Source organism: Fusarium proliferatum, assembly GCF_900067095.1.
Source record: "Fusarium proliferatum ET1 genome assembly, contig: FPRO_scaffold003, whole genome shotgun sequence".
Lineage (NCBI taxonomy): Eukaryota > Fungi > Ascomycota > Sordariomycetes > Hypocreales > Nectriaceae > Fusarium > Fusarium proliferatum.
Window position 1 is genome coordinate 1,870,736 of NW_022194792.1, and position 24,941 is coordinate 1,895,676.

A 24,941-nucleotide genomic window follows, 5' to 3' on the forward strand; every position below is an offset into this window, starting at 1 on the left:
CGAGCACTTTCTTGTGTCTTGATGCCATTCTCCCTCGAACAAGCTCCAAGATGGTTCTTCCTCCTCAACTGGATACTCTGTATAAAAGTTACAGTATGAGGGGAGGCTTATTCGCCCAGCAGAGGTCTCTCCTGCCGAAACACTTGAGAGTTGCTGAGGGGAGTCTCCATTTCTTGAGTTGCCCATTTGTTGTTTAGAGAAAAAGGGCTCTGACTTTGGCTTTGGCATTTGACGAGTGCCGCTGGTGCGGAGCATTTTGAGGAGACACATGGTATTGAAGAAACCAAGGCTCTGACTAGACCAGGAGAAATATGCCTCTACCGACACTTAAGTTCGGATACTGTCTTCAATGACGACAGGAGGACTTGTGTTGATATAAGACGAAGAAAAGAAAAGATTACAGATGTACAGAATGCTGATGTTGACTTGACAGAAGAGTTGTATGGAGAATCTCTCACCAGCACATTAAAGAATGCAGGTTTGTCAAGCAACAAAGAACTAAAACGCTATTAGCAACATGTCCAATACCTGCAAGCTCTTGGAAAGTAGCTCACAAAAATCAGCAAGTACACCGCGATGTTTTGATAGTGGTTACAAGTGTCTGCGAGAGAGTGATGCAGCAACAAGGAGCTGACAGCAGAACAACTTAATGTGAACATTGCATCTATCGAGGTAGTTGCATAATTCTCTGCAAGTCTTCGTGGTTCGATATGCATCTGTTGTAGAGTCAGAATTGGATATATGACTGGTTTAGGACTGTTTCTAGAGTATATTGCTTCCTTATGCTTTGGTAAACGCGAATTTGAGCTGGATGTAAGCCGAGATGCTGTCTGAACTGTGAGTCTGTCATTCGAGAGTCTGGGTTGAGAGTTTAGGCAGTCGTGGCGTATGAACCACGAGGTTCTATAAACTTATGCTTAAATAACATGAGGCTCTTGTGCGTCGTATGTCCATTTAACCTTTGGTGATCATTTCTCTCTTAAAGCTAAAGCTAGCCCTCCCTCTCCCCTCCGACACACTCTCAATCCTTTCCATATAAAATGGAACGTCAACCTCTTCTGACCAGAAACCGAAACATATGTTCTGAGTGACTTCAAGAAAATCGACTTCTTTTCTTCTCTACGGCCGATATCAATACTAAGCAAGTCTGGACGACCTTCCACTCGAGTCCCTCACATATGTTTCTCGATCCACTTCGTCTCACCAGCAGCTGAGGGAGGGACGACGCCGACGCGGCTAAATAAACTCATTTTGATTCTTTATTTCTTCTATTCACCATGAAAAGTGCGGCGGCAGGAAAGACAGAGCCGTCGCCAATCACCGAGACGGCGATTGAGTCATATTGGGTGACAAGACCATGAATCGCGGTCACTCTCGTCTGCGATAGTGGTACGCACGTCCATTTAGACTCTCGAGAAGCGATATACATTGGATAAGCAACCTGGCCTTCAGGATTTAACCAATAATCTCAGCAATATTGCCAGGCAACAATTTAGGGCGAGTGAGGAGCCAGGGTTGTTGGCAACGTGTTGTGAACTGTGCGTGCTTCAACGGCACCTCGTGGCTTCAGATTCACGATTCTCCCACGTTCTCGCTAATTCGCACTTCCTAGTTATCGGTTAAATTACCTTAACAGTATGTAAATCGCATTGAGGTGCAGAGCATCGACGTTCGTGAGACGAAAGGCCATAACTTGCGAGCAACGAGCTGATGCGACCGCGATCCATCTACGACGGCGCATCTAGGGCAGCTCCAACATGCTGCGAACCTTTATCTCGGTCAGGAAACCTCGGGTAAGGCCCCCTAGCACGTCAAGCTTCTTTATGTATGGAGCCAGAATATTTCCGGTGCTCTACTACCACGGTCTCGATTAATGCGACCAATCTTTCCCTCGACACCATGCATCGATTATCGATAAATCCATGAAATGGCGTGTCTTGCCTGATATATGGTTAGGACAATTCACTGGAGTTAGCCCTGACTCTGGTCTCACATCTTCATCTTAAAAATGGCTGGGTACGTTGTGTCATGTTCAATCAATACCAAAACTTCATGTACTACATCTCAACTCAGCACCACATCACCAAATTCGACATACAACCGGTATCAAGAACTTCTCCTACCTATAGGGTATTGCAACTCTCATAAATTCAGTCATTCTTCATCGCAAGCTCATCAGGCCATTAAACCCTTCAGTCTCAACACCAAGCACACGTCACCCCTTCCTACTCCATTACCGATCACCTAATATCTTCAACTTCCTCCTAATACTCTTCAGCTTCCCATCTCTCAAAAACTTCTGATTCGGTGACTCAACCACTTCCACTGGTCTACTATCCAGCTCAACCGACACAACAGGCGTGGACCCTGGAAGCTCAGCTAACTGTAATTCTGACCATGTCCCCCCTGATCGCAACTCATATCCTGAAGGCGGTGCACCACTCGACACTGGGGTCAAGGGCAACTCTGCTGGTCGCGAGGGTATGTTGCCAACGAGTTCGACCGGTGACGATGACGATACGGCACTGAGTGTTGCGAAGGATGGTCTTTCGGAGCTGCTGCCTGATGAAACGGAAAATCTCTCCTGTCCCCGTCGTCTCGTGAATCTTCGTGTCAAGTCTGGAGAGATCATCTTGTCGATCTCGGCCTCGCTATAACCCCTCGATTTGAGAATCTTTGGAACAGCAGGTTTTCCCCAGTCATCTTTGTGTTTTGTGTCTGCATGGCGATTCACTAATGTTTCCATAATTCGCCTTCTTTCTTTGCTTAATCTTCCCTTTCCTTTCAGCTCGGATCGTTCGCAGGTAACCATCAATGGGGTCTCATTCGACCCGGACACCAGATTAACGTCTGCGCCTTCGGCTACTAACAAGCTGACCATGCGCTCGTTACCTTTTTCACAAGCTTTGTGCAGAGCTGTTTCGCCATAACTATCTGTCGAATCTATGTCGACCAAGTGAAAACCTTGTTCATTCGGGCAGGAGTGGTGAACGGGCTTTTTGATCTCTTCCAGGAGTAGCTTCAATGTCTCATCGTTATCACATCGATGTAGTGGAGTACCGCCTTTAGAATCCAAAACATGAACCGACCCGGAGATCCGTAGTAATGCCTGAAGCGCGAGATTGTTGGAGTGCTGTACTGCCACGAGCAAGGGCGTGTCGCCGTTTGCATCGGGTCTCGCATGGTAGACTATAGGTATCAGCTGATGGATGATCTCCATCCCGACAGTCGTATCGGCGGCCGCATCGTGAAGCGGAGTGCTCTCGACAAAGCTCTCCTCCGGTATGTATAATCTCCCCTCGATCTCAGAAGCTTCATACCCATGCTGGCGACACCACAGTATCGTGTCAGCGAGAGCATACGGCTCTGAGGCCGGATCGTAGCCCAGTTTGTCGAATATGACTTTCTTGAAGGCATCCAAGTTATTCCACTGCCCCATACACTCGTATTGTTCGCAGACAAGTATCGATATTCGTGGTATTCTGTCCTCGTACTCCTCGCGGTTGGATAAATATGCATCCAGCGACATTCTCAAGAACTCAACCGCTCCCTCTCGATCCCGCAGTTCAGCGCACAAGATACCGACCTTCTCCTGTTCGGTACAAAAGTCGACGTTATTTCCGTGGCCAGTGTGTTTGTGCAAATTAGACTTGAGATTCTGTAGCCTCTCCCACGCAAGTGCTTCATACGAGTCCACAAATGGACTACAGGCTTTGACGATACGGACATAGCTAGTCTCCATGTCAACCAGTTCGGGAACACTAATAGCATTCGGGTCAATCGCCTGCATCTCGCCACCGTATTTTATCGCTTCGTCATGTGCCTTCTTCGCCATGATTGGCAGTTTGGCATCGTACATTCGTTTCGCTCGTGATACCGCAGCCTCGAATCGATATTGCAATTCTATTGGGCTTACACCCGATGATCTTCTTGGTGTTTCGCGTTGCTCTGATGTGTGATCGTGAGGTGATGGGTCGGGAAATTCTCGTTGGGCTGCGATGTCGGCGACTTCGTAGAGAGCTTCTCTCCATTTGTGTAAATCGGGAGCTTCAACGGGGTCGAGCTGCTCAGGGTTCTCATCGCTGATGCCTTCAAGAAATTGGTGTATGTTTCTGGAGTTATTGGTACGTGGGTCTAATCTAGGTACCTTGTGTTAAAGATAAGGGAATTGAAGGACAGGAAGGAGATACCTACAATGATAGTGCTGAAGCAGATACCTGGAAAATCTGGACGTTGCGAGAAAGACGCGTGAGCAATTCCCTATCATCCTGCAACCTCAACTTCAGCTGCGCCCAGTATCTCCCTCCCTTCTTCACCGGTATCGTCCCCTCCAATTGTTCAAGATCGTTTAGAAAGTCCCTGGTGAATCTATCGATAGCTCTACAGAGGTTCTGTTCCGGCGCCGTCATATAATTCTGTCGCTGGCGTATTCTCTCCTCCATCTGGCTCAAGCTCTCCTTCAGCACACTCCCGACCACTTTCCAATGCTCGACATTTCGAGGAGCATCTCTTATAGAGCTTACAACTGTGTCGATACGGTGCCATGCGGTCAGACTGGAAGCAATGAAGCTTTGGATGGCTGAGGCTAACTCTGCCATCTTGGAGAATCCTATATCATGGCGATGTTTTCTTGGGAGAGGTACAGCCGCGAAGATAAGACTTGCGATGATGAATACGGGACATACTGCATCACCCCCGCATTGCCAATCAGCCTACGGATACGTTGATCCGTATCATTTTGTACTGTCGGGACTGTACTGTAGGTACGTAACGTACAACCAACACTCACTGAACCTGTCAGACGATGATCCTTCCCAATTGTATTTTCAAGCATCTCCTTGCATCAAAATCGCCCGAGACAGTCGCCACTCAAACGAGTGACAAACATGTCTGATGGGGCTTATATAGGCTTCCCCACGGGACATTCACCAAAGGTGGAGGTTTGATCCGCTGATCGACACTCGAGTATCTGCTGTTGGACCTGGACATTGCGTAGATGGCCTCGTACTGTATGCGGGTGCCGTAAGGTCTGCCTTGCTTGTCATACATGAAATTTGGGGGCCAAAGTTTGGTATTCAGCTTGGCGAGGGGGGGTAAGAACCTTGAAAGCAGGGTTGACGGAGGAGGTCAATTGGGGTCCAATCTTTTGTTTCGTCTTTCCTCATCATCTTGTTTCTGTGATCAATTCATGACTTTCCGTTGATGTCTTGCATTGGATGAACAACACGGCTGTTCACCATCATGACGGAACGCGACAATCGAGAACTGCAGAAACCGAGTCTCAAGAAGAGATTGGAAGCATGGATTGAGAAACAAATCCACACCCGAGATGAATTTGGGAACTCTCTTGGTATGTGTTGCTCTCTGTTCCTGACATCACCATGCTGATCTCTCCAGCCGGTGTATCTGAACCTGTTCTTCGAAAAGGCATCGACACTCTCTGCCGAGAGCTCCCTTCTCTCGAACGCGACGAGGTTGAGCGAGCGGCAGAAGTAGCTAAGAATGGAAACTACTACTACCGTCTCTCCAAAGGCTTAATCACCAATCTTTCACCCGTCGTTGAGCTCACCCAAGACGAGAAAGAAAGCCTCGTGGCAGAGCGCGAGCGACTCTTCAGCCAGCGCGGAATGCTCATCATTATCTGCACAGTCTCACTGGCAGCTTTCCTCCAAGGCCATGTTCAATCATCCATCAACGCTATGAGTCTCTTTGTTGAGACCATCGGTATCGATATCCAGAGACAGGACGATACACAGAGTAATGGAGCCGATTCGACGGCCCAATGGCAACTTGGAGGTATGAACGCGATTCCCTTCCTCACAGCTGCTTTTCCCGGCGCACCACTTTCGCTACCGGTTAATTACTGCCTTGGAAGACGCGGTGCTCTCGGGCTTTCGACTCTACTCATCATTGCGAGCTCGATCGGGTCGGCTTTTGCGGTGACATGGCAGCAGATATTGGGGGCCAGGATTGTTGGAGGAGTAGGTGAGTATTAGGCTATTAAGAGCGTTAAAGCATTTTAATACTGATATTAGGGACTAGCAATGGGGATCAAGGCCGTCAGTGCTCCTATTCTCGCTTCTGAGACTGCAGTTGGATACTGGCGCGGCTCAACTATCCTTGCCTGGCAGCTCTGGTGAGTCTTTTTCGAGCACACTACTCCCATTGCTAATATTCTTCAGGGTCGCTTGTGGTATCATGATCGGTTTCGTCATCAACTTTGTCATTGCGGCCGCGACTAATACTCTGGATGGTCAACCTAATGCTGGTCTCAACGAGCGCGGGGGTCGATATCATGCTTTACAGTGGATTGCTGCTGCGCCTGTTGTGCCATCTATCTTATTATTTATTGCAGTCTGCTTCTGCTACGAGAGTCCCAGATTCTATATGCGGCCGGGTACGCCTAATTATAACCTTGATCGTGCTTTCAGAAACCTCCTTCAAGTTCGACCGACCAGGGTAAGATCAGCCGACTACACGTGTCTCGAGCATAGCTAAAAGTTTTCTAGCTTCAAGCCACTCGCGACTTGTTTCAGATTTGGTGGTCTACTCGAGACGGAGAGGCCCACCAGGACCGTCGTGAAAAGAATCGCCACGAAATGGCTCACCATGCCGAACACCAGAACGGTGTCAACAGCAAGAATGAGGACAGGACAAACCGAACGCCTACTTCTGGTTTGACATACGCATCTCTCATTATACTTGTTTCAAGGCTCTCTGTTGATCAGTTCAAGCCGTTGTTCACCAGACGACGGCTTCGAAATGCTCTCTGGAGTAGTTGTGTTGTTGCTTTATCGCAGCAACTTTGCGGGAGTAAGGTATTGCCGTCACGAGGATTGATCCAGTCTAGCTAATTTTTGTATTTAGTCAATGTGTTTGCCTTTTACTCAAGTAAGAAATTCGAGTGGCTCACTTAAGGCTTACTGACAACCTTTAGATGGCATGTTCAGCGACTATGGTGTCAAGACTAGTATGGGCTACAGCTTTGGCTTCGGTATGCATCCTAACTCAGTGTGAAAAACAACGACTTACAACAACTAACGTTAGGTGGTGTCAACTTTTTCTTTGGCATACTTGCAATGAGGTACTTTTCAACAGTCGAGGAATCTCGGCAGTGCTAACAGAGACAGGTCCATCGATATCATCGGCCGAAGGCGTTGGCTTTTATCAACTCTTCCACTGATGGGCATGTTTCTCATGGCTGCTACAATTTGTTATGCCGTGGCACCTCAGGTTGATTCCGGAGACCAGCCGAAGCCTAAAGCAGATACAGGCGGATCAATCGCCGGAATCATCTTCATCTATCTTTTCGCCGCGGCGTACAGTCCTGGTCTTGGGCCCATCCCATTCACTCTAGCATCAGAGAGGTGGGAACCTAGCACTCAATCACGATTTACGCTGACTCTTGATATGTAGTTTCCCGCTGAAGAACAGAGAGGCGGTAAGTCCATCTTCTGCCCGCCAACTTCACCAACAGGAATACGCTGACTGATCCAGGGCGCATCTGTGGCAATTTCCATCAACCTCTTCTTCGCTGGCCTCTTAACAATTATTCTTCCTCGAATCAATGCCGTATTCGAAATGGCCGGCACACTCGGTTTTTTCGCGGGTCTCAACATCGTCGCATTCGTGCTCATCTTTTTCTTTGTTGAAGAGACAAAGCAACTTACCCTCGAAGAGTTGGATACAGTGTTCAACAATCCGAAAAGTCGATTCGCGCATTATCAGTTGACGAAACGGCTTCCATTCCTGTCCAAGAGGTATCTGCTTTGGAAAAAGGATGCCGAGAGACCACTAGCTTATGATGAGTGGGCAGTCGAGGATGGGCAGCGAGGGTGATTGGATGTTGTTAGGCTAGGTGAAAGGATTCGGCTGGGCATCACTGTGTTTATGTAACCTTTCTATTCTTGCAAGATGATTCTAACCACGTTGATCAGAGCTCACTAAATAGTATTGACAGCCAGTGCCCTATGTTGTATATATCGAGACTGGATATGATACATGTTAACTCGATATCGTATCTCTGTAATATTCGCACGTCGTATTCAATTAAAGTTTAGTTCCCCATGGACCCCGCGCTAATGCCCAGAAATATCCGAAACATCTGGCGCCTGCACCTCCACTTTCCGTGCCAACGTCATGCTCTTGTCCACTGCGCCTCGAACCATCCAAAGCATCCATCTCCATCTCCATCTTCATCTTCATCTTCATCTTCATCTTCAACACCTGAAGAAATCGTCAAAATGGCTGGTCCTCACGAATACTCGTACGGCAATCAACAGCAGCAACCGTACCCTAATCAGCAGTATCCTCCTCCTCAATACAATGCTCCGCCTCAGTATGGATACTACCAAGCCCAACCAGCTCCCTACCGTCGAACTCCACGCCAGAACTTCGCTGTCGTGACTGCACGGCAGCTGAATATCGCTATTCCTGTTGTCATCATTATCTTGAGTATTTGGTGGTCTCTTAGATCGCAGATCTGTCCGAGTGATGTACCCATCGGTCATGAATGTTCGTGGATGCTCTGGACGGCTTTGCCTGTAGTACGTATGCGCTCCCATTCTACGTGAGACATGATCGCTGATTTATCACAGTCCATTGCGTCTTTGCTTTGGGCGGTCGTGATGAATATCTCTGCTCGTCGCGCGAACCACTCCATGTCTCACGTCCCGGCAATTGTCAACACCATCGTGCAGCTCATCCTTGCGCTCGGTGCAACGGCTTGCTTCGCGATTCTCATCTACCACATGGAGAACTACCCTGTCTGGAATCGAAGTCTGGAGGGCTCCACGATCGCTCTTCTAGTAATACTAGCGTACGTAACCTCGTTTAGCAATTTGATCAAGACTTGCTAACACGTGCAGAATTATTAACTGGGTTTTATTTGGGTGGTCGATTTACGAGATGAGGTTCTATCGAAAGGAGAGGCAGAGCGCAAACAGCCATATACCCATTTGAGCGGCTATCTGAAAAGCCTCCTCATTCCTTACCGCTATACCTCTACAGTACGAAGGATTTGCAGAACGCGATTAATAACACTTGCTCCTGCAGTTTCGCGTCTAATCTGGCTGTGACAAAGCCGGCCCTGGCTTTGGCTGTTTCTTCGTAATCGTGAACAACCCTCTTCATGTCATGGCAATTCTAGCACAGGGAACGAGAGTTTGGTCAACGGTTCCATAGCTTGCGCGACGCCCTTCCTGATACCTTCACAGTATTTACTTTTGTGACAAAATCATGAGGTACAAGATGTGCTATAGCTGTTACAGACTTGCTAAGTCCTGCGATCATCTTCCGCGCTGTATCATAATTATACATAGATGCTACCTCAAATCGACACCACATCTTCCTCATTAGCCTTCTGTAGTAAGACAACACCTTGTCTCATCGCATCTTTGTGCCCCAATTGTCTATAGATTTCCGGCAAATCCGCCATTCGCCGCAAATCGCAACTGGTAATCTCGAAGATCTGCCCAATGTCGCAATTCCTCTTCTTCGTCCTGCGATGTCATCTGTGACGGATCCTGTGCATGCGCATCGATGCCACCTCCAGTGCCAGCACCCGTCTTTTCGAGCTTGACCAAAATATTGATCAATTGCGACAACGCCTCCTCTGATTTCACCGCAAAGGGGCCCTTGCGCTCAGGAGCGTCGTTCAAAAGTGTCGATGCAACCTGTCGGATCTTATTGATGAGCGATCCACCATTCGGCTCCATGTTTCGTTGAGAAATCGACCCCAAAACTGTGAGGAGGTTTTGCACGATCAGCTCCCGCTCTTCTGACATGAACTCGTAGATCTCCTTCTCATCAGCATCCTGTGCGGCCTTTTCCTCCTCTGAGTGGCCCTCGATAGGGTTGTTTTCCTGTCGTTGTTCTCCCATGTGGACATCCCGTAAATCAAAGTACATTTCGACGAAATAAGAACGTGTAGCGAGTTGTGAGACAAAGATGTTGGCTTTTTGAATCTCATACTGAAGATGTCTGCGCCGAGCGGGTTGGTTCTTGATCACGTTGCGAAGATCGTGGGCTGGCTGGCTGTTGGGCCACGCAGGAGGCACGTATTGCATGCCAGAGTCATCAAGACTGGCCATGGTGTTTGCTTCGACACCATGGTCTCCAAGCTGCAACTCTGGTGGCAAATTATCGGTGATGCTTTTGGCTGCAATAAGACCATCTCGAAGCAAAATGCGCTGGTCCGCCCAGGGAAGCGTGCTCATACCATACGCCAGCTCAAGACTGACAATACCATTCATCGTAGTGTAAATGTCTATAGCAAAACGGAAGCCTGTCAACAGAGTAACGCTGCCATCCTGTTGGTGAATGACTTCATTGGCGAGAACGCAGATGTCATCAACATTTTCCGGGTATGCGGGATATGGGAGACTGGGTGTTGATGGCGCAATCACCATGTCTGCAGAAGACGCACCAAGCTGAGAAAAAGATCTGAGAGATGTCAGTAGAGCCTTGTACAAGAGGAAGCGATACTTACCGTACGCCGAGAAGAAGGCAGTAAAAGATACGCTTCCCGATCTGATCTTTGACATGGTTGAACGGAAGAGGATCCGGAGAACAGTTGTCATTGCCAAATGTCGGCAAATCCCCAGGGTGCTTGGGCCGGCTGAACCCCAGCTCGCGGAGGAGGGTCAGGGTCTCGGCCATGAATTGACCAGAAGCGTTCCACTGATGCGTGTATCCCGATGCCAGTCCCAAGAAGTAGCTGGTTGCAGCATCGTCCAGAGTTTTTGGCTGTTTGAGTTGCCACTTGTTCCCACGTGTAATCAAGGCAATCTCACGGCATCTTTCAACCATGACGATAGCTCGAGGAAACAGATGGGTGCTGTGTTGTGCCTTGAGATGTTCTCTCGCACTTCGTGGGAAGGATGCGACAAGGGCACAGATCATGCTCGCCAGCAAACCAAGAAACTCGGGCTTCGTACGGTCTTCACGGTTGGCGAATGACTGACGGAACGTAGGCTCGTGTGGGAATGGCGCAAGCGGGTGGATGTAGGTAAAGAAGTCATCGACCAGCAGTTCCAACACTGGCATAGGCGCAATGTATTCGGCATCGACATTATCGGTCGAGATGTTCATTAACGTCTTTGCCGCAGTTTGCGGTGACGGAGACAAAGATCCGATTACAGCAGCGGCCACCGCTGCAGTCGCCGCCGATGGCATATCGACCCGCGAGCGCTTGGCAGCTTTTGCGGCCTCGGCATGCTTGTTGGGTGGTCCCCGACGCTTCGTCTCGCGGTTGTAGGTGCAGTCTACACCGAGCTCTCGACACGGCCGGCACGGTATGTTACTGTCGTCGCACTTGACCTTGCGCATACTGCACATGTCACAGGCCCGTCGCAGTCGAGTAAGCTTCGGGTTGATAGTCGGGTCGCGCATAACAGCTCCATTTCCAGGTATAAGCTGAGTAGGCAACTCGGTCGCATGAGGCATGCCGTCTTGAGGCTCCATGGGCGCATGTGGTTGTTGGTGGCCCACGACTTCGGCGGCAGCTACGGCGGCATGTTGGAGAGCTTGGGGACTGTTCATGTGTTGAGTGATAGCATGGGCGGCATCGCTGGCGGCCTGGAGCATTTCGAGCCCATTGCTCGCGTACGCGTGAGCCGTCGCATGGGAGTTTGGTGAGGGTGGAGGTGGTGAGCCGGACATGGCGGCGAGCTGCCAGGCTGTGCCGGCCTGCAGCGGAGCACGGAGCTCGTTTGGCGGAGCTGGGGTATTCCGTAAGCGGGACCCTTGAGAATGGCGCCGAACTCGACTGGTTTGAATGGTTGCGGCCGTCGCGATGGCTGATTGTCGGAGGATTCCCGGGTGTTGGAGGGTGTTGAAGCGAGGTGAGGCCGATGAGCCGAAAAGAAGAATTTGGTGGGTGCTGAGGTCACGTGTTTCTGATTATGTCAGACGGTTTGTGACTACCCTGTACAGCTCTCTAGAACTGTGAATTATGTCTTCGAAGCATTCTTCACAATACTTCTATTATAGAATATTGTGTAATTCTGTTACTGCAGCAAATTTCATCTCGTTTTATTTGTTATACATAATGAATTGTTTTTTTTCGTGTCAGTCTAATAGGTTTCCTACAACATCGTCATGTTCCTGCTCAAGTCTGAAGATTTTTGCGTACTAACCCCGACCCTCTCATTCGGCCGAAATGCCTGCAGCAGAGAATTCCTGATTCTTAATGCAGTGCAATTGTCGATATCCCATGCCCAACAGCAAGGGTCTTCTTGGTTAATAGCTCGTCGTGGGGTATAGATGTTCATCTTATGACGAAATCCTGTCGGGAAATTCGGGAATCTGGCATCATGTCCCTGCTTGCGGCTGAACCGCACGGATGAGTCAAGATTTCAGTATGGGCCTTTTCGAAATGAGTCGTCTCGTCAATTGATTCGGTAGTACAATGGGAATTCTACATGTGGCTCAGGCAAATCGAGTAGTAAGCGATAGTGCAGTTCACATAAGCCATGTTAGCATTCAAGACAAGGGGTATTTACGAATTGATAGGCATGAACAAGGACTTGTGTCACTTGCATCATATCCGAAAAGCTTCTAGATTCTGAAACAAACCTAGTCATTGTGTAGATCTCGAACGACTTTCTGGAATATGGGATTGTCCGATCTAGCGCTCATCCTCCATTTTTAGCTGTCGCTATCCGCCGCCTTCAACGGTTGTTCGAGCTTGGAGCTCACACCAATCACATTAAGCTGATTTTCCCTTTATGAATCAGCCTAACATTCATTGAATAGGTACCCCCGCAAGTCGCCGTCGATACCCACTCAAGCTGTCAAGCGTCAACTTCAGGTCCCTACCGATATCAGAACCTCACAAACCATACTGCCAGTTCGATGTGATGTCTCAGGATACCAGCTTTCAGTATCGTATTTGTATAATAGAAACAAAATATAAATCTCTTGATACACCGAATACATCTCATCTCTCCTCGGGTGCGTCCGGCTGGCACCGATAATCACAGACCCTTGAACAGACCCACTCATCAGCCCACCATCACCATCGTCTGATAATATCGACCTGGCGTGATGCGCTCAGCTTAACAAACAACCAACGGAGCAAGGCGAGACTCGGGGGAAGAGCTTTCATGTCATGAGCACGCGTATAATCGCTGAAGAAGAAAAAAAAAGTTGTCATGGACAAGGGACTGAGGGGTAAATTACCAAGGATAGTCAATCCAATAAATACCGACACGTCTGGCTGTTGTTCGAGGTGCGATTCTGTATAATCGATCTGTTACTTGCGAAGACCAAGTCCTTCAAATTAACCTGCGTCACACGAGCTTTTGCATCAGCTGAGAATTTTTCTGTTAAATACCGACAGGCTCAATCAACCTTTTCTCTTGCGCCTACGATCTGCGACACCTTCATCTATACCCTCACTTGCACAAGGGTCGATATTCTCGGCTTAGTTTCACGATTCAGCGACAAAGTTACCCATTTCGAATACAGTCACCAAATTAAATACACAGCCAAGATGACTTCGCGACCTATGAAGCACATTGATCGCGAGGATCTCTACACGAACCTCGAAGCCCGTGTTCAGTATCTTCACTCATTCCTCGACTTCTCAAGCCGTACGTTACACCCAGCGCAAACACTCCATAACCCGACCTCAACCTCGCAATTGAGAGCAAGTTTTATCCATAACCCAAACTCAACTAACAGTATGCGTTTACAGGCGACATCGAAGCTCTCATCACTGGCGCAAAATACGTCAAGGCCCTCATCCCCGCCGTCGTAAACATTGTCTACAAGAAACTCCTCCAATACGATATCACAGCTCGTGCTTTCACCACCAGAAGTACTTCCTTCGAAGGCCCTCTCGATGAAGTTCCCGACGAGAACAGTCCTCAAATTCTGCACAGAAAGATGTTTCTGCGTGCTTATCTTATGAAGCTGTGCTCAGATCCCAGCAAGATGGAGTTTTGGGAGTATCTGGACAAGGTTGGGTATGTAGCCCCCTTTCAACAGAATCCATGAGTAGAAACTGACTTATCTAGAATGATGCACGTTGGTCTTGGTCGCAAGCATCCTCTTCACATCGAATACGTCCACCTTGGTGTCTGTCTCGGTTTCATCCAGGACATCATGACCGAAGCTATCCTTTCACACCCTCGTCTACACATTCAGCGCAAGACAGCTCTCGTCAAGGCTCTTAACAAGGTCATCTGGATCCAGAACGACCTCATGGCCAAATGGCATGTCAAGGATGGTGCCGAATTCGAGACAGGCGACTCTGATATCGAGATTGAGCGCGAGGGCTACCTGCATGGAAAGCGCATCCTTGGCGAGGGCAGTGGTTCGGGTACCGAAGACGATGCCTCAGAACATCCCCAGAACCCCCCGTCAAGGATTCCACATCCTAGTGGTATGCCCGCCGGTGGTGTGTGCCCCTTCTCGGGGATGGGTGCTCCAGCTGAGGATGAGGAGAAGTAAGCGGCCAGATCTCAGATTCTTGAGATGGGCCTCAATTGGAGATAGTGATGGACTTTGACAATGCATATCTGGCGTTTGTGATGATTACCTATTTCGGGGATAGGATTGGGGCAATCGGGGTTCAAGGAAATCTTTTTGGTGTATTTCTTTAGGATAGAGTATTAGTATGGAAGGAAGAATACCACGCCTCTTTTCATTTCACTCTCAACGTCTCAGCCTCAAAAATGGCTTTCTCTTAGGTCGCAAAATTTACATTAGAAGCTTGCCTACTTGCAACTTCACCTCTGCACGCGACATTTTTTCGAGCCCAAAAGATTGTGGCCGCCGAAGCTACTTATCAAGGAATACCCGTTCACATGGAAGTCAACAAATGGAGTTTTCATCACTTGCGTCATGGCGCTGGAGCTTTTGGTCCATCTTGGAGGGGCAGCGGGCCCACGATTGCTAGATCACGATTGTTGAGTCTGGACCACTCATCACATCAAGGTTCCTGGACGATTCCCAGCTAGAGGCTCCATCTGATATTAATATGAGACAAGTGATTGGATCGTGACGGGCTTTTGTAGCGGGAATGACGGGCAGTTGAAGAGGTATTTGTCATTGGCGGAGACTTGAAATGTGTCCCTCGGTGGGGTTCTTTGAGCTCAAAGCTCAAGCTTGGGATGATATGATGGGGCTTGACGACGAGAATGAAAGAGAAGAATGCTTGTAGAACAAGGATTCCGAGAACAAAACGCTCAATATCGCGGTTGCTTCTGTGTGTGTCAACATCAGGAAGTTTTTGTCACTTGTAACGGCGTTACCGGGCCGGGGTGTTGAATCGTTGTTCCATTCTAGAGTCTAGACAGTCTCGAACCTCTTGGAAACATAAGACAATCTCCAATGGTAGCCCGTCGATAAACCACACTGATGAGAGACAGAGTGAGATGCACATATCGAACGGGCCAAGAAGAGCAAAGAATGCAGGCAATAAGACATACCATGTTCAGAAGTTCCGGTGGTGTAATGCTGTTGCAGCGCAGTCCACGAGGCTTTATCGTGAAGCAACCAACAAGAACAGATAGAAGCAGCCTGTTTTTCCAATTAGGCAGCGGAAGAAACCAAAGAAGAAAGATTCGAAGTAAACAAAGAGGTAACGAGGAAATTACCACTTAAAATGACTCAAATACGCATACTTGACGCAGCCACCATCGAAGATAATCTGCAGGCAGGGAAACAACCAATTATCAGCAACTATGCCTCTTAGTGATCGGATATTCTCGTAGAACAATAAGAAGCTCGGCAGCAACGTCCGGTTGGAGAACATCAACTGCCGGGAACGTGCGGTCACGTCTGACGGTGGATGGCTCAGAAATATGAGAGTTCGATGATGAGGCATGATGAAATTCATGGCCCGGCCCGCCCATGGCGTGGTGTTCTTTTTAGCACCAGGTGCAAAATCAATGGCGGGGTCATTTCACACAGGCATATCCGGGGGATAAGCCCCGGATGCGGCTCGATGTGAACGGACTTGAACCGAAAGATGGTCGGTCTACGACTAAATTTGAATGAAATGCGCACCATCTCCGGTATTTATGGTATGGTAAATGCTGCGTCATATTTTGTCAAATAGAAGCTTGGACAATGCTCCCGCAACTTCACAATTTTACTGCGTATGATCATGGCTTAGAAGATTCACAGAGTATCATGAGCTTTGCGCTGTGCGCTGGCATATCGGGAGTGCACCTCCGTCGAAGAGGGTCTCACCGTCTTTTGTTTGGTTCGGCCTGTTCTGGGGCACAATTACTGGCGCCTGTGCCGTATTGCTTGTTTATCGTTGGTGCGTTAACACAGTGGAGACCTTTGAATAACATCTTATCGATCATGGAAGTGGATTTTGCCGATGATGATTAGAATTGGCGATCCTTTGACAGATGAGCTTCATGATACTGGATTGAGCGTGGTAATTGAGTAGGAAGGGGCATAAACACAGAATACATGATCTACTTTTGACCTCAATCCATGAGGGTATCGTGAGATCATGAAAAGCTATATCGCAACCACTTGATTGACCTTACGAAGAAACCTTCGTCGACAGTCAGCCTTAGTAGGCTTGAATGCTCAGAGGATGGGAAAGCTGAATAAAGATACATATACAACTAGACATCAGCAACTCAAAATGCTGAGTCAGTGCTGCCAATGCTTTCTCAGCTGCGGGAACGGTTGAAATAAGCAATAGATGGTGTTTGTCGGCCGCATTGCTTTCATTACCCCTCCCCCGCCATTATCCCCAACTCATGGCACGCACGGTCACATGGAAACAAACGCCATGCGAGGCACCAGATATCTAATTCTATCACCTTCTATATGATCCGATATAAAAGGTGGTCTACAGAAGCGGTACTCACTAAGCGAGAGTTTCGATTAACAAGAAAGCAACTTGCATGGCGAGAGTTATCACGACATTCTGATGTAGTCAAAGGATCGACGTTGAAGACAATGTAACGCTGGTCGTCTGTCTACTATACCTACAGCATGCGTGTTGATAGACAAAGCTAGATTACCTATTTCAGCCATTGAATGTTCACCTGTACCTGATCGGCAGCCATATTCTGGCTATCTGGGTTCACTCGAGTTGGCGACCCAAGTCAAGGCATCTTGGCAGCTGTCGGGCCTTTAAGAATTTTGCTCCGGCGCGTGAGCCAGAAGGTGTGCTGAGGGCTCATGATACTGTGACAAAATGGAGAGATCTTAGTTTCTGGGGTAGATAGACCTGTAGAAGTCGCTGCAAGTAGAATTATGAATAGTTTGACGGTCAAATTGTCGAGACATGTTCAATTGCTTGCGATTTTATTAACTTGCTATCTAACGTTGGGTTAGTGCTGAGCCTCAGAAAAAGTCACCATGTGCCATTTTTACATCCATTAGTGGTATGCCCGCAAAAAGCAAGGCACCTTTACAGCAGAGAAATGCCCCACCACCTCATTCATCAGTCACTGACCCTACAGCAGTTTCCGCCTGGATGGATGGGCACAGCAACACACGACGATGAGTCGCCGAAACCGCCCGGCCCGACTTTAAGACTAGACCAGACCGTGCCTTGACTTGACTTGACTTATTATTATGTCCCATCTTCTTGGGGACAGAGCAGATACAGCTAACGTCACCGTTGCTTGTATCCCAGGTTACTCTTACCTTATCCAGCCTGTAGAATCGCTTCTTTCCCCTTCGCTTCTCCCTCCTAGTCCCGCTCAACCTTAACCATTCATCCCTCCTCCGCCATAACTTTACAACCTTTCTCTTCTTTCATCTCTCAAACCCAATCACTCTTTGCTTCGCGCAGCTTGTATAGCCCAGCTATATCCTTCTTCTATTCTATCCCATCACTTTCCGCTTCTTCTTAATCACGGAATACGCGCGCGCATTACTCCATCGTCTAAACTCCTCGCGAGAGACAGACGGCGATCACCTTGCTCCGACAAGACAACCCCAAAGGAGACGCCAGCTGACACCTCCTCGTCCACGATTCTCCTCACCTTAATTCTTTATCCCTCTCCCGAGCCTGATTCTCAGATCGCACCTTGACCGGGAAAATGGCAACCTCCAGTGAAACCACTGGCGCGCCCAACTTGCGCCGCCGCGAGTCCTTGTCCGAGATTCGAGCTGCCAACCCTGATTTGGCTCTGAGCGGTAACATTATCTCGGCTACCTTCAACACACCGCATTCTTTCGTCTATCGAAAAGGCGGTGATTGGGTATGTAACTAACTAATTATTCACCTCGCTTCGCTTCGCTTCCTCAACATTTCATCTCGTATCACTATCAGTTACTGGGGTTCACTCTCTAGCTTGCATTCCCCCCTCTTCTCCAACCAAAGCTACAGAGGAGCTCCCTCCCTGCCAGCTTCAGCTCCCCTCCCCCTCGTCACATGAAAAATCGAGCCTCAGCTAAACTTTTGCTCTCACTACAGGACTTGAAATCTCGCCGCGGTCAATCTGCTCTCTTTGATTCCTTCGCATACCTCTCCTCCGACGCTACCCCATGGAATCACACCGTTGTCGCGTGGACCGGCGAAATCGACGCTCCAACTGATGACGTCGTTTCTTCACCCGGCACGCCCGCCCCAAACACTTTTGGTGCGACATCGCTCAACGCCCTCTCCGCACCCGTTCCCATTGACGGCAACGCGCGCCTACCGACTCCTCCTCCCGTCGATGGTCTCTGGGTGCCCCGCGAGGACCAAGACCGCCTCGAGTACCGCTTGTCACACAACAAGACCATCCGCACCTACCCTGTCTGGCTCTCGGATGAATCCGAGGCCACTTCTGAGGGTATCCTTCTCAAGGACCAGGCCCGCTGGCGACGCTATGCTGAACACGATCTCTACACCCTCCTCCACTACAAGCAACATGAGCCGACCGACGGCCGCCGCGAACGTGTTCAATGGGCCGATTACTATAGAATGAACCAGAAATTCGCCAACAAGATCATCGAGATCTACAAGCCTGGCGACATCGTCATCATTCATGACTACTTCCTCATGTTGCTTCCCAGCATGCTGCGACAGAGAGTACCTAACATGTACATCTCGTTCTTCCTGCATTCTCCCTTCCCCAGTAGCGAGTTCCTCCGCTGTCTGCCTCGACGAAAGGAGGTTCTTGAGGGTGTTTTGGGCTCAAACCTCATTGGCTTCCAGTCATACAGTTACTCTCGCCATTTTCTGAGCTGCTGCACGCGAATCCTTGGATTCCCCTCTGATACTCTCGGAATTGATGCTTATGGAACTCGCGTCCAAGTTGGTGTCTTCCCCATTGGCATTGACGCTGCCAAGGTTGAAAGCCACGCATGGACCGATGCCGTGACCGCCAAGTATAACGCACTGCGTGAGCTTTACCGCGGAAAGAAGATCATTGTCGGACGTGACCGTCTGGATAGTGTCAGAGGTGTTGCCCAGAAGCTGCAAGCTTTTGAGCGCTTCCTTGAGATGTACCCTGAGTGGCGTGAGAAGGTTGTTCTCATCCAGGTCACCTCGCCCACTAGCGTCGAGGCAGAGAAGGAGGATCTTGAGGACGACACGAAGGTTGCGACCCGTGTCAATGAGCTTGTTATGCGCATCAACGGCATGTACGGAAGCCTGGGCTTTTCTCCCGTTCAGCACTACCCACAGTACCTCAGCCAGAACGAGTACTTTGCTCTTCTACGTGCCGGTGACATTGGTCTCATCACTTCTGTGCGTGACGGCATGAACACCACAAGTCTAGAGTATATCATCTGCCAGAAGGAGGGCAATGCTCCTCTCATTCTCTCAGAGTTCAGTGGTACCGCTGGCAGTCTCAGAAATGCCATCCACATCAATCCCTGGGATCTCAGTGGCGTTGCTGAGAAGATAAATGCTGCTCTCACCATGTCCGAAGACAAGCGACAAGAGATGCAGTCTCGTCTCTACAGACACGTTACTGAGCACAATGTGCAGTCCTGGATCACTAAGTTCATCCGCAAGGTGTACAATGTTCTTGGTGACAGCAGCTCTGCCAACTCCACTCCTCTACTCGACCGAGCTCTTCTTCTTACTCAATACCGCTCAGCCAACAAACGTCTGTTCATGTTCGACTACGACGGTACCCTGACGCCCATCGTGCGCGAGCCTAGTGCTGCAGTGCCCTCGGAGCGTCTTATTCACACCCTTGACCTGTTGGCTTCAGACCCCAAGAATGCTGTGTGGATCATTTCGGGACGAGATCAGGATTTCTTGAAGCAGCACCTTGGCAACAACAGACATCTTGGATTCTCAGCTGAGCACGGCAGCTTTATGAAGCACCCCGGCTCAGATGAGTGGGAGAACCTCGCAGAGAAGTTCGATATGGGATGGCAGGCTGAGGTGATGGAGGTCTTCCAGAAATATACCGACAGGGTTCAAGGTTTGTACTTTGACACATGTTCCACTTGACGCACGCTGACGTAAAAAAGGTTCTTTTATCGAGAGAAAGCGATGTGCTTTGACCTGGCACTACAGATTGGCCGACCCCGAGCAAGGCATTCACATGTCACGAGAGTGCCACAAGGAGCTCGAATCGACAGTTGGCGCGAAATGGGATGTCGAGGTGATGCCTGGTAAGGCCAATATCGAAGTCCGCCCCACGTTTATCAACAAGGGCGAGATCGCCAAGCGCCTCATTACCATGTACCACACACCTAGCACCGAGTCTGAAGACAAGTCTGGGCACCTCGAGTTTGCCTTATGCATGGGTGACGACTTCACGGATGAGGACATGTTCCGAAGCCTTAATGCCGCTTCGGGCCCTGTGCTGGATGCCAACCACGTCTTCACAGTCACCGTCGGAGCGAGCACAAAGGTCACATTGGCCAAGTCGCATCTCCTGGAACCAGAGGATGTGATCGAGTGCGTAGCTCTCCTCGCCGGTGTCCAGGATGTTGGAGAACGTCTCGGCGAGGTGAATCTGGGGGCGCTGAGTGCTGTCGAGGGATATATTCCCAATGATGAGCGGTAATGACGGAACAAGAATTGGGTTTTCCAGGCGTTTTTGGACAAGACGAAGACAAGATAGACAGGCGGTGGGCGTACGGAACGGACAGTGATGAAAGACAAAGAAGGGTAGTATACAGAAAACGGGAAGATAGCGTGGAGGCGTGCACGAAGGACACAGTTCTTAGCGTTCATGATATTAGTATCATACATGCCAATGATAATGAGTTGAAAGTTGACAAATCTGTGGATTGCAGTGCTGTATGTTTGACCGATGTTAAGTATCGTATGAGCTTCTGTATCGATGTTCATGAAATGGCCCAAGTTCACGACCTGTATAAACATTGTACCGCTGCAATTTACAAGAATGGAACTCAATCCAACGTCAACTCGACATCGTGATATAAACCACTAAAATCACTAAAGTCATTTGTTGGTAACAATGGCCATAAACTGAACTATCACTGATTTGTATCGATTAATCCAGCAAGGCTTTTATGGGAGAGCACCAGCTTCCCGTTGACGATACATCGATACATCAGGGATGCGTTCAGAAGTGGAGGCTGCCAGAAGAGTTGAAATACCATATCTTTCTCTATCTGAGCATGGATGGAGTATCAGACTTTGACGAAGGTGCCAACTTGCGGTGACTTGCTTGAGCTTACCCCTGAATCTTATTGTTCTCGGGCATGACCGTAGCGGATTTCGTCGGTGCCTCGAGAATGAACAAGAGGCTCATCAACAGACGACGGGAGCAGTCCCATCACGCTGCGGGGAGACTGTGTTCAACGAGAATAATGTCAGATCAGAAAAGTAGACAGAGTTGCCGAGATCAAATTGGATGATTCACATTTGCTGGAAGTTTGAAGTACTTGGGTCTAGTGAAGAGACTTACGAACCAGATTCTCGTTGCTTTATAGCGTATCGCAATATATATCCAAGAACAAAGATCTGCACGCTCTATCTGGAAACGCCAACCTGTCTATCTAGATATACATACACGCAACCTGTCTACATGAACTAGTACAGTCCCGTTTCACTAGGAATCAATGTTGAAAGCAGGCCTGTCATAGTCAACCGATCTTCACTCCCATCCGAACCAGCCTTCTCAACAATAACGCTGTGATCCCTAACCCTGACACCCTTCAAGTCCCCAGCACCGTCTCCAGCACCATTAGGCATATACTCCCTCGCATACGAAGGTAGATTCACCTTCTTGTTCTTCACCACCGATTCAATAGAGTAAATGACTTCCTCCGCCACAGGGAACGCTTCTCGAAGCTCCATGAGGGCTCGGCACGCTTTTATGAATGTTTCGAGTTGGACAGGGCTCTCCTCAATGGCGAAAAGGACTTTGAAAGCACAGACGGAACATGCTTGGATGAGCCAGTGTTCGTTGTAGATCGTGTATAGAGCGCGGAAGTGCCAGATCGTTGACATGGCGTTTGTTGCGTGGGCGTAAGATGTTAGACGTGGAACAAAGGGGCCGAAGACGGATTTGGGAAGATGGTCGAAGGGTTGAAGAATGCTGATTACTACAAGATCCGCGCTTAGACTAGATGCATGTCAGTTGCCGATAATACTCTGCATGATCCTATACAAGACTTACTGTAGTAGTATAGCAGCGGGCAGAACGGCATTCTCAGCCCTTAGCTCTTCAGGCAAGGAGAACTTCCACTCCATGATTTTAAAGTACAACTCTGCAGCACGTCCGGCATTTCGAGACGGTGAAACTCCCTGCTCCAAAGGGATAAGGAACTCGAGAACCTGCTCTGTGATTTCGGTAAAGTTACATTCGGCCTCGAATATCTCACGCTTCATCGACCGCTGGGGTGCTACGGAAACAGGATATGAGAACCACCAATACTCCGGGTTCTCCGTTCTATTCACCGGCGAGTTTTCTTCTTGCCAAGTTTTAGCTCGTGCAGGCTTCTTGATAACGAGACGACGACATAGACCGTGCATTGGTTTCCTGAGGCACATGTGTCAGCGAGTTTGGTTCGGCGCGAGCACATTACTTACCAGTCCCAGACATAGAAACCCCATTGTATCCAAGACAACGCATGTGCTTCGGCTCTCTGTCTCGATCCCGCAATAGCAGTATCCGTAGAACGATAAATATCATCAAGTTTCAGCGCCATGTACCGTGACTGCATAAGCCTGTGGAACTCGAGCGCCGTTTCTCCGTTGCCTAGGGCGCCTTCATACACGTACATAAGCGCTAGGCCCTGTGCCACTGGTAATGAAGGCATTGTGTCTTCCTGCTTCAGACACTGGATGGCTTCTTGGGCGAATATCTTTCCTCGGGTGCTCAGTTCATCTGGTATGCTGAATGTAATCGGATTCGTCGTATATAGCTACATTCGTGGTTTTAGTCTGCAGAAACTCTGAAAGGGGTGGTAAAGCATACATACGCAACTAACGGCCAAAATGGCATTGACGAGGAATGGTGAGCAAAATCGCAGTGCTGAGGGCACGCCTTGTGTCGTTGGGCTGAGGTTCTTTAGGTCGTCTTCGAAGATAGCTCGGTCGATGATACGGTTGCATGATGTGTCCCACGTCCAGAACAACAGTAGTAAGTGGCTTAGAAGCTTGTCGTCTTGGATAACGTTGGTCCATCGCGAAAAAGGGAGTGTATGCCTTTGGAGATCAATGGATGCAGAGTCGTCAGAGGCTCTGCGCTGAGGTTCTCGCCAGGCTTTCTCAAATAGGCTGCCAGGCTGTTTATTTCTGGAAAATATTAGACAGGTGTTTGAGGTTTTGTTGGTGTACTCACAAAGCTGTGAGTCTGGTCCTTGTTTGCTGTTGGGGTTGGGAAAGGCTCATGCGTGCTGCTGAGAATGTTGGCGAGCTGGCGCTTCCGGACGTTGTAGCGCTGCCTAAAGTATTGTCACTATTGTTTCGTAGAAGAGGATTTGTCTGTTTCCGAGACGTCGGAGCGGGTGATGTTCCTCCCTGAAGGTCCTCAGTCACGCCTTTGACTTCCTTTCCGGCTCGAATTCTCCGCAGTATCTCGTCCGTCTCATGAGGCTCTCTGGTCTTGAGCGAAGAGTAAAGACTCTCATGATCAGCGATTCTTTCTTTTAGTTCATCGTGCTTTCGTTTCATTGCTGCAACCTCGGCTTCGTAGTGGCTGCTGGCATAGTGACATTCTCTGCCAGCAGTGATGCAGCCAGAGCACCTTGGCCTTTGACCATTGCACTATTGAAGTCAGTAAGCTACCCATCTTGGCACAGAAGCTCCTACAACCTTGGCTTTGCGTTGTCTGCAAGCCTGGCATGCAGTCTTGACGGATATTCTCTTGGGTATGTTCAGCTTGGGTGGAGGCCTGGATGAGCCTCCTTCTCGAGTTGGGCCTGGCAGAAGAGCCCGAAGACGGCCTGCAGAAGACGACGACGAGGGTAGCTTATCATCCATATTTATCAGCAGACGAGAGTGGGAGCTGAGGGTGACAATGTTTCGTGCGGCGAGACGTTGGTGCTCTCAGCGATCAGCGACAGGCATTCTGGAAGGACTAAGCAGACAATTAACGACTCACGGTTGGGCAAATCAAGAGGCGAATTATGGTCATGATATGAAGAGGTTCTGACTTAATACCTAAGCTCCAAGGTATTCCGAATTGTTGTCCTTTCCATGCCCTGTAACTTCGACGACATTCCGTCTATATATGATGTATATGCTACGTCACATCTGCCCTATTTGGCCCCGGAGTTTTCGACAAGCGAATGAATGTGAGCTTTATTGAGATCCATTCAAGTCCGCCACTGACCTGGTAGTGATCGACCTTTCAACTCATGTAATACTGACACCGGATATAAGGATCCTCCCTAAACATGTCCGCACCAACGTCTATCGATATATCTACCTTATGTCACGGCGGGTGTTCTGAATCGTGGTCACATTAGATTCCCCCAAGATCAAATTTTAACTCAGTTTGCATTACATCTCAGCTCTACGTCTGAGCAATCTCACCGCTGTATAAAACTATAGATATCATCATAACGTCAAGAAAAACACCAGG

The 24,941-nt window shown here is 49.0% G+C and overlaps 7 protein-coding genes across 7 annotated transcripts; 4 read left to right on the top strand and 3 right to left on the bottom strand.

The window, feature by feature from the left end:
- Positions 1–2,233: 2,233 nt before the first annotated feature.
- FPRO_06431 (uncharacterized protein) lies at positions 2,234–4,598 on the bottom strand (the record flags this gene model as incomplete). Its single annotated transcript, XM_031228656.1, has 2 exons — positions 2,234–4,139; positions 4,195–4,598. 2 exons carry the CDS (start codon positions 4,596–4,598, stop codon positions 2,234–2,236), a joined length of 2,310 nt encoding a protein of 769 aa, XP_031078971.1.
- A 643-nt stretch (positions 4,599–5,241) lies between these two features.
- Positions 5,242–7,839, top strand: FPRO_06430 (uncharacterized protein; the record flags this gene model as incomplete). Its single annotated transcript, XM_031228657.1, has 11 exons — positions 5,242–5,350; positions 5,398–5,985; positions 6,043–6,136; positions 6,183–6,459; positions 6,510–6,813; positions 6,868–6,891; positions 6,938–6,994; positions 7,048–7,084; positions 7,131–7,367; positions 7,417–7,441; positions 7,498–7,839. 11 exons carry the CDS (start codon positions 5,242–5,244, stop codon positions 7,837–7,839), a joined length of 2,094 nt encoding a protein of 697 aa, XP_031078972.1.
- A 404-nt stretch (positions 7,840–8,243) lies between these two features.
- FPRO_06429 (uncharacterized protein) lies at positions 8,244–8,961 on the top strand (the record flags this gene model as incomplete). The annotated part of the gene is made up of 3 exons (XM_031228658.1): positions 8,244–8,546; positions 8,598–8,818; positions 8,868–8,961. 3 exons carry the CDS (start codon positions 8,244–8,246, stop codon positions 8,959–8,961), a joined length of 618 nt encoding a protein of 205 aa, XP_031078973.1.
- A 449-nt stretch (positions 8,962–9,410) lies between these two features.
- On the bottom strand, positions 9,411–11,661 carry FPRO_06428 (uncharacterized protein; the record flags this gene model as incomplete). Its single annotated transcript, XM_031228659.1, has 2 exons — positions 9,411–10,443; positions 10,490–11,661. The coding sequence occupies 2 exons, from the start codon at positions 11,659–11,661 to the stop codon at positions 9,411–9,413; spliced, it is 2,205 nt and encodes a 734-aa protein (XP_031078974.1).
- A 1,834-nt stretch (positions 11,662–13,495) lies between these two features.
- FPRO_06427 (uncharacterized protein) lies at positions 13,496–14,457 on the top strand (the record flags this gene model as incomplete). Its single annotated transcript, XM_031228660.1, has 3 exons — positions 13,496–13,595; positions 13,700–13,970; positions 14,022–14,457. 3 exons carry the CDS (start codon positions 13,496–13,498, stop codon positions 14,455–14,457), a joined length of 807 nt encoding a protein of 268 aa, XP_031078975.1.
- Positions 14,458–18,029: 3,572 nt separating this feature from the next.
- FPRO_06426 (putative trehalose-6-phosphate phosphatase) lies at positions 18,030–20,945 on the top strand (the record flags this gene model as incomplete). Its single annotated transcript, XM_031228662.1, has 3 exons — positions 18,030–18,191; positions 18,407–20,354; positions 20,404–20,945. 3 exons carry the CDS (start codon positions 18,030–18,032, stop codon positions 20,943–20,945), a joined length of 2,652 nt encoding a protein of 883 aa, XP_031078976.1.
- A 995-nt stretch (positions 20,946–21,940) lies between these two features.
- On the bottom strand, positions 21,941–24,337 carry FPRO_06425 (uncharacterized protein; the record flags this gene model as incomplete). Its single annotated transcript, XM_031228663.1, has 6 exons — positions 21,941–22,475; positions 22,530–22,892; positions 22,943–23,277; positions 23,335–23,650; positions 23,697–24,121; positions 24,167–24,337. 6 exons carry the CDS (start codon positions 24,335–24,337, stop codon positions 21,941–21,943), a joined length of 2,145 nt encoding a protein of 714 aa, XP_031078977.1.
- Between the last annotated feature and the right edge of the window lie 604 nt (positions 24,338–24,941).